Here is a 9,666-nt window from a genome sequence, read left to right on the forward strand (position 1 = left end):
CCCCTAACTTAGTTTTATTCTTGTTCATGCCCTGCAAATCACTGCTTTGGCCTCGTAGGTCGTACACCGTCCCGCCATCAGAAGACAAGATGGCCTTGCTCACGTTTACAAATTGTTTAGGCCCAAAGATTGCACAATATCACATATTTTACTGTTGTCAATCCAACTTATGTTATATTTATATTTGATGCTTGGGTTACAATTTCGCGGTAGTCCTCGTAGGCATTGGCTACCAATATTCCATTGGGTAACCGGAGAAGTCGGGCAGTTGCGAACTCGGCCATCGCCAGCGCCGATGGTGCCGACCAACTCGGCCAGTGCAGTGGGACTCGGCCAGGAGAAGTCTGCCACTCGCAACAAAGCAATATGATTGCATACGCATTCTCTTCACAGTTGAATATGCCAACAATTTTAACTTTTTACTACCATAGTTTTGTTATTTTGTCGGTTTAATACTACCGGGTACTACGAACATTCAGAAAACAACTCAAAGTCGAAGAGCTCCCACGTCCACCCAGCAAAACATGTACGGTCTGCCTCCGTGTTTCTGCAGATCGCGTGCGTACCGTATTAAAGTTCAGGCAAACATTATGCCATTTCTTCAGTAAAATTCATGGCTTGATGACTCTTAACTAAGTTGCTTCGCCATCTCCTATGACTTTTTAACGAACTTCAAGTGTAACTATGACGAAGACTGCAAAACTCGCTACCACGATCGCGATACACGCCATCTTTAATTTTACCCAATGTGTGTATATCATACGTGCGTTGAACTGTGATCTGTGAAGTTTGCAAACATTACGCTCATCTTATGAATGACATTTAGATCGCTTCGTATATAACTTAAGTGAGACTTCAAAAAAGAAACACTAATATGGAGCATATATTCTAACAGGGTGCATACTGTACTGGCCGACTTCTCTTGTATTCGGTCATTGTCAACTGTCAGTGTCTGTCTGTTTGGAGTCGATGCAGGATGTGGTGGTCGGACATTCCACGCCTAATTTTACTGACCCCTCAGCCTTTCAAGATAATAATATCGTTGTAAGAGTGGATTTGAGTGACCGTGATTTGTCACAGTTTTCCTTTTCACTGGTAACGGGTAGTATATCACTGTTCAGTTACCATGTTTCAACTCGTCAATGTTGACTGAAGTCCGATAGCATAAAGGCGAGTTTCAGTGCCATAGCGTTGTACGCTGTACACGCGTACACTGGGCTGTACGATCGGCCTTGTACGGTAACACTAATAGCGCATACATGGCATCATGAAATCATGCCGCAAATATAGGCGCACTGTCAGAAATTTACGAAACTTGTCACAAGCGTTGTTCAATAGCAAGTGGTTTGACACAACAAGTATTATTTTTGTTCAAGACCTGTATCAGTGTGTTTCGGGTCACAGTCTAAAAATAGCACACAGCTGAGAGGTATAAACCATCATTGCAACGTACGAATTCAGTTGTCAATTATCATTAGTATTTATTTCTATCATGCATAGATACGATGAAATTACTCTCAAAAGTGTACATTACCTCATAGCATGTTCAATTTCGCATTAAATAATCATATTTGTGAGCTTTCGAGCCCATTTTCACGACCAAGTCGCTCGAACGACGTGTATTCCGACATATTGCTTGTTTACATTCAGAACGAGGCTCTGCAGCCTATTGAATTATGCAAATTTCTATACGTCCGCTCAAGCTCTTGTGATGCAGTTTTATAGATCTTGTAAGTCCGTTGCCTTTTGACAATGCGTTGTAAGGGGGGAATTGTGTAAATAAACGTGGTGAGTTTTTCGAGGGTACACAGTACGCTCGTGGGGTGTGACGACCACCGCACACCGCATATTATCGCTGTTGTGTATCATTTAATTTTCAATACTCGAAGTTCAGTATAGATTACATTCGTTGCATATTTGGAGGGATGGCGCTTCACACGGGATGATTGACACATTAAAAGTGGAAAGCTATGATAAAGGGGAGAGTAAATAGTTCGTTTTTCTGAAAAAAGTTAGAAATCAAAGGCACTCATTGAAATTTGTGTTTGCATTATTTATGATCAAACAAACAACCTTTTGTCCGGGGCCATGTTCTCGAACAATCGCCTGTGCAGGGTGTCAAGGTCAGTGGAAGGTCGCACATGTGAACACTCTATTGAAAGTTGGCCATGAGAACGATGGGTCATACTATAATGTTCAACACTGACCGAATTGATTTGACCTGCGCAGTAATAGTAAATATATTCACCCTTTGTATGTTTGCATGTTCGAAGAGTAGAACGCGTACGGTGTAACGCCATCTGTTCTGTTTGTATAGTTGTTGGGGTCTGTGTCTTGAGGTTGCCACATTCTAAGTCAAGTTGTCCTTCAACTCAGCCACGCCTTGGTTGTCAAATTGTGATGGCGGCGGCGGTAGCTTACAACTGCGCCGCATTTCGCATCACCGGTCGACACACGGTCTGCTATGTTCGCCTCCGATCGACCACCTCACCCCATGGGGGTAAGAACAACAGCGTCGGTGATCATATCCAAAGAGCGAAATCCTTCGATGACATACCAGGACCCGACACCGGATTTTTCAAAACTCTGACTTCAGTTACAGTGGCGATATTGACCGGGCGGTGGCATAAACAGAGACCAACAATCACACAGATGCGACGAGACTACGGCCCAATTTGGAAGCATAAATATGGATCGCTGAACATGGTAGCTGTTACGGACCCAAAACATTTCGAGGACGTGTTGAGGAATGAGGGAAAGTACCCGAAGAGAATGCCATTTGAACCATGGATTGCTCATCGAGACAAGCGAAGACTTGCACAGGGAGTGCTGCTTCAGTGAGTGGCTGTATCACCTGCACATGACACATCGTTATGCGAAAGCCCGTTTAATGCAAAACCCGACGGGACTCTCGTATAGCGAAGTGTTAAAATGCCTGCCTTGGTTGGCCGTTGGGTTTGGCTTCTGTCGTGCGGCTCACGCCTTGCCCCAATCAAGGCCAGGTGCGAGCCCCACAACAGAAGTCCAACTCCACGGCCAACCATAGACTCTGTAATTTTTTCTCGAGAGTCTATGGGCCAACCAAGGCTACAATTATTTCAGCTAAATGCCTGTGAATTTTAGCTACGTACCCAAATAGCGTGGCCGAAGAGCCCAAGCTCACGATCGAGTATATTAAATCCTAGACGGTAGTATGCGCCTCGAAAGTGGCGTGAAAGACTAAATTTTTTTGTTCAAACTTTCCTCAAGGAATCCTTTAATTAACCGGACTATTCTAAAATCAAGAATAAAAATCGGGGGTCACGGTGCAAGTTTTGGTACCAAAGAAAGAAATTACCCAAGATTTACCGATATTTGAGATTCAAAAACGGTCGTCATCTCTGCGTTAACTCTCTACAGAGAAAAATACAATCTGCAATTTTCGAAAAACTAAGAACGTGATTTTTCTCTCTCATACCAAGCGCTTTAAAATGAGTCCCCACAAGAGGTAGATCAGCAAAGAATGGTAACAATTTGAGTGCAATACCTGTCCCCGAGGCGCATTCCGTACCTTAAGCTTAGCCCTTTGAGCGCTGTATTTTTTCCCACCAAAATTTTAGTGCAACATTTTACCATTTTGATGAATTTTTCTGTAATTTTTTGATAATGTTGGACCATCAGAGCCTCGAGAGCTGTTGAAAAGTATATACATAACGAACTTACCTTATTAGAGAAATATATCTCAATTTGCATAATCAAAGTTGACAAAATGTGCTATGTACACTGAAGATACTGTGATATAATTATTAAAGTCATTTAACATTTTTATTGTAGCTAATTACTAGATTTACATATTTAACGAACTTTCCTAATTAGAGATATATCTTGATTGACTTGGTAAAAGTCGACGAAATCTGCTCTGCATATTGAAGATTGATGAAATATTGATGATAGTTGAATTGTTTAGCATTTTTACATCAGCAAAATACTAATTTGCACATAAACTAACTTTCCCAATTAGGGTATCAGACTGGAAGGACTCTAAAAAGTTTTATGAAGCTTGCTATGTAGATTGATGAGACAATTATGTTGTATTAGTGAAATATTTTTCGTATTTTCATGTCAACTTATTTATAATTTGCATATCTAATGAGCTTTGGCATATATAGCTTGAAGGACTTGACCAAAGGCAATTACAATTGCTATATTAAGTGAAGATACAATGGCAGCAGTCACAGAAATTTAACATTTTTTTATGATAATTATATATGTGTATACTTAAAGGGGAAGTTCACCGAGAATGATTTTAAATTTTTGTTAGCTTTGTGGTCACTTACCCCAGAAAAAGCTATTTTCCCCATTTATAACTCGCGCAATTTTTTACAAAAACCGATAAAAATAGTACATGAAGTTGCCCATGTAATTGAATCACGGGGAAAAAAGCTCCAGGCTTGGAGCTTGCATCATGTGATGCGTGGGTATACATTGTCCACTCACCCAGGCTCAAACCAGGCTGTGCGTATTTACATAACTTTTGTTTATACTGAGTATCCTTGCTTAAACGATGAATCACTTATAATAAATGTACGCTGTCAGATTTTGTGTTGCTGTTTACTACTGTGTTGCTGTGAGTGGACAATGCGGGGCCATACCCGTCCGTGACCACAAAGCTAGCACATATTCAAAAATCATCCTTGGTGAACTTCCCCTTTAATGACCTTTGGAATTAATCTGTGGTGATGATGTTGATCATAACACTTTCGATGAAGTTGCAAACATGTAGCAAAAGTTTAAATTTACAGACAACTGCAATATATACTGAAATACGTGAGCATTTTTAGCTCATATCTGGTTACCTTTTAGCGCCTATTGAAGCCTTAATATTAATGTACTGCCTGAAAAAGATCTCGATACAGTTGATGGCATTACAGGGACAGCCAACCAGCCGATTTTGAGAAAGTCTAACCGCCCTAGGTGTTTCAAAGTGTAAATTTGCTGAAGCATTTAGAATGAAACTAAAATTCATGATATTTTTATGAAGCACTGAACAGCACGTGTATACGATCCTGCTTTATGCTTTCAACTTTGTATATTCATAAGGGAAGGACCTGACTGGCATCGCCACAGGGCTGCGCTCAACAAAAGAATGATGAGACCCGCAGATGTTGCATCATATAGTGACACTATCAATGACGTCACCAATGACCTTATAAAGAAGGTTATCAGAGCCAAGAAGTCCAGTGGTAACAATATTGTACCGAACATTGAAAATATATTGTTCAATTGGTCACTAGACAGTAAGTTGTGAAAGTTTGTTTTATTCATTTGAATGCACATGATGATTACGCTTGTATCAAAATTAAAAAATACTGAAGTGCACGTTTTAAGTTAGAACACTTCATGACTTTACAAAAATTGTGAGCATTGCGGTTTCCCAAACGCGAAAAGAAAGCATCTTACCCTCATGTGTGTAGTTCGTATAATGTTATGTCGCGGTCTGCAGCAGTGGAAACGTTTGTTTGAGCGCCATCACTGCTGGGAGTGTGGTTTTCACCCTAAGATTTTCTAGAATGATATGCATGAAATGATTGAACATATAATAAGTGAAGACAATTACAGTTTTCTGTATACATGTGATATTTATGCACACCATATTAAAAATTCAGTCAATGCGGACTAAATTTTGGGAATAAATCCTATATTCGTGTGCCCATGCCGTTTATCTGACTTGTACGTGTGTGAAAATGCTGTCAAATCCCGAATGCACTATGATGTAGATACGCACGTCAATTTGTTTCACGGTATGATCCAACAGCAGTTCCCACAAACAGTTGATCCACAGGGATTGTGTCATTGACGATGACTTGTTTATTAGACTTGTGTATTTTATTCGATGTCAGTAGGCGATATTGCATGAAACTATACCAGGTCCAATGATATATAATAACTTATGTCTTCAGCTGGCTGTGGTGTTATTTTTAACAAGAAATTGAATCTTCTTGACGACGAACCACGCCCTGAAGCTCAAATTCTAATCCAGGCAGTACACGACATGTTCGAATCAACGCTGTGGTTGTACTGGACCCCGGTCAGAATTCATCGACTTTTCAACAGCCGGGTTTGGAGGAAACACGTCAACGCATGGGATACAATCTTTGCTACAGGTATGAACATGTATGTATGTATGTATGTATGTATGTATGTATGTATGTATGTATGTATGTATGTATGTATGTATGTATGTATGTATGTATGTATGTGTGTGTGTGTGTGTATGTACGTACGTACACATACAAAGCGGGCGAGTGGTAATTTTCTTCGTTTCATATCTTCACAGCGAAGAAGCTGATTGACGACAAAATGAATGACGTCACCAAGAGAATGGCTGCTGCAGAGAACATAGGTATAGAAGGGGCCGATCTCGTCACGTACATGATTACGAAGGGAACACTTAATGTCGATGAAATTTATGCCAATGCGACGGAGTTGCTGGCTGCAACTGTCGATACGGTGAGGTTAATTATATAGTATTTTTAATTAAGTCTGTCAAGAGCAAGCTAAAAATTGAAAATGCAACGAAAAAAGTTACTCAACTTTCTCATGTATACAGCATTGAAACTTGAAACTAAAACCTTAAGAGGCTGAAATCTTAAGTAATTTCTTCAGTTGCGCTTAGTGTATCCTCTTAACTTTATCCCCATGAACGTTGAATGTGGCATAAGAGAATCCCAGACACATCTAGGAAAAGTAGAGGCAATGGATATAGTCAGGGCCCTTAAAAGTTGCTGCCAAGTTCTGTGATTTTTTGAAATTTCACAAGTTATCGGGAATCAGTGTTGCAGTCTGTATTTAAAGTTTCCTTTGAGAAATGATGATGAATTCCGGAAATCGGCTAAGTCGCAAAGAGAGGTAGAAATTGTCGCCCGGGGGGGGGGGGGATGAAATGTCGCTTTCCTGAAGCTGATGCACGTGATCAAAAACTCATATTTTTCGTTGCAGACAGCGAACAGTATGCTGTGGACTTTGTACTGCTTCGCCAAGCACCCACGAGTCCAGGATGCACTGTACGAGGAAACTCAGCGGGTCGTGCCGAGAGGAGAGACGCCAACACACGAACATGTCAATCAAATGCCTTACTTGAAAGCAATTGTCAGGGAGTCGATGAGGTAGTAATTAGTCTTCAATCCTAATTTTCTCGTGAATGATTTCAAGCTCAGGCCAGATATACATAGCAGCCATGATAATCTATGACGTCATCATTTCGCTTGATATAACATGAAATAAAGTGTGTACGTTGCGAAATTCGAACGAGTTTGTTTTAAATTTTACTATCAACTGGTTGTATCTGCCGAAATACACTTACTTTTGCATTAGGGACATAAAACACTATCAATATGCCGAAAAAGTACAGAAAAATATAACAGTATTACCGTCATACTGAAATGGCATTTAGGATAACATGATGATTTGGAAAAAGCTCGTATTGTACTTCCCTAAGCCAAGTAATCGTTCTCATAAATTGGTCGGTTACGTTTGTTAATAAACGGCTTACTTTACCTGATCTAGATTATACCCTCCAATCGCCAATTTGGCTAGGATACTGGACAAAGATATTTCAGTCGGCGGTTACCAGATACCAGCCGGTGTAAGTAGCCGTAAGCGTTACTCTGATCGCAGTTTTTGATGTTTCTACCAAAATGTTGCGCTCTGTATCGACCCGATCATGGCAAGTATCACTTTCTATACGGTGTGTTAAAACGAGCCTTGGCCTTGACATTGTGATTCACAGGTATCTGATGTATTCACAGGCCATACAAATGTAGGGCATACCTGACAAATACAGTTTCTCAATTATTTTGATAGACAGCCATAGTTGGGCAGATGTGGCTGATGAGTCGAGATCCAAAATGTTTCTCGGATCCGCTAGAATTCCGACCAGAGAGATGGATTCGAGTTGAAAAAGAACACTTCTACGGATTCAAGTCCTTACCATTTGGCTACGGACCGCGGATGTGCATTGGTGAGGTTTCTTCCTTTTCATATTTAGATACATATATATATGCATATGTTTGTCTGTGTGTCTGTCTGTATAATGTATGTATGCATATATATATATAATATATATAATATATATAATATATATAATATGATATATATATATATATATATATATATATATATATATATATATATATATATATATATATATATATATATATATATATATATATATATATATATATATAACTGCGATCATAGTAACGCTTACGGCTACTACCCCGGCTGGTATCTGGTAACCGCCGATATATCTGGTATATATATATATATATATATATAATATATTATATAATATCTATATAATATATATATATATATATATATATATATATATAACTTTTGGTGGAGGGACTGAGCTATTCTGGTGCGTCGGGCAATGTGTAGGAAAATCTGTACAAATATTTCAGTGACACAACACACACACACATATACATATATATATATATATATATATATATATATATATATATATAATATATATAGATATTTCTTTTGTGTTTTTGTATTGACTGTTTGGCTATTAATGTCATCTAGAATAACGTATCACTCCCTAACTAAGAAGACGATTTTTCTATTGTTTTCACAGGGAAGAGGCTTGCTGAGCTAGAAATACAACTGACATTGGCAAGGGTTAGTTTTACATCAATTACTTTTCGTTAATTGAAGTATTGGCACTGCCTGTGTGTTATGTAATTTTTGTTATATAGAAGTGGACTAAACCTTTACTTATATGCAGGAAAAAATCAATGAAATATTGCTCAGATTTTCCTGCACATTGCTAGTCCCCCTTTGATATCACCGGAGCCTAATCTTCTTTATGTTACCTTTGTGTTTGCTTAGATAGACACCCCCTGGCTGTGTGAAACTAGTGAACTTTCTAAGATCACGTAAATTTCAAAAAAAGTGTTCAGTCCGGTAGTATTTAGTGTTTGCCTGGGTCTGCAATTTTACGACTGCATGTTTGACAGACAGTTCTAATTGTTATGGTTATTTTTTACTTTTTGCAGCTGTGCCAAAACTTTATTCTGACATCTACGACCGATGTGAAAGTCAAAATGACGACCTTGGCCCTGCCGGACAGACCTCTGAACTTGAAATTCATTGATAGAAGATCCAGAGAAACCTGACGGACTCCTCTGGCTGGGATAGAAGGAAAGTGTAGCAATCGATGGCAGACTGTGGCGATGCAACCCTTTCCCTGACCCTCCTAACAACTTCGTCGGAAAAAGTGCCTCAACATAATCATTGTTTGATGGTTGCTGCCTTGCAATATGACAACCTTTGACCTGGCTAAATTGATGGGAAACTTTCTCCCGTATGTCAAACATGACAAGTTATTCTGTCGAAGTAAAGAAACTATCAGACATTTGATTGACGGATCGTTGATTTACATGACCGAAAAACAGGCAATCACTGTCAATCATATATAAAATAACTTGTGTACGATATCAGGTGATTGCTTGTCAGTACCATTTTGAGGAATATATATTTACTGTGTCGACCAAACTTTTTGATTAGCTGCTGAATGTAAAAAGCTGCTTGTTAAGCGAATAAATAGGTCTGTAAATCGAGCTGAGGTGTAGTCAATCTGTTTATCCCGATTCCATGTAAACTAGACCAGAATCAACT

At 39.2% G+C, this 9,666-nt stretch overlaps 1 protein-coding gene across 1 annotated transcript; it reads left to right on the forward strand.

Moving 5' to 3' along the window:
- The first annotated feature begins 2,214 nt into the window (after nucleotides 1-2,214).
- LOC139138425 (1,25-dihydroxyvitamin D(3) 24-hydroxylase, mitochondrial-like) lies at nucleotides 2,215-9,608 on the forward strand. Its single transcript, XM_070706812.1, has 9 exons — nucleotides 2,215-2,837; nucleotides 5,080-5,276; nucleotides 5,940-6,143; nucleotides 6,317-6,489; nucleotides 6,979-7,145; nucleotides 7,546-7,624; nucleotides 7,843-7,999; nucleotides 8,624-8,667; nucleotides 9,045-9,608. The coding sequence occupies exons 1-9, from the start codon at nucleotides 2,401-2,403 to the stop codon at nucleotides 9,162-9,164; spliced, it is 1,578 nt and encodes a 525-aa protein (XP_070562913.1). The 5' UTR covers nucleotides 2,215-2,400; the 3' UTR covers nucleotides 9,165-9,608.
- Nucleotides 9,609-9,666: the final 58 nt, after the last annotated feature.

Source organism: Ptychodera flava, chromosome 1 (genome assembly GCF_041260155.1).
Source record: "Ptychodera flava strain L36383 chromosome 1, AS_Pfla_20210202, whole genome shotgun sequence".
Taxonomy (NCBI): Eukaryota; Metazoa; Hemichordata; class Enteropneusta; family Ptychoderidae; genus Ptychodera; species Ptychodera flava.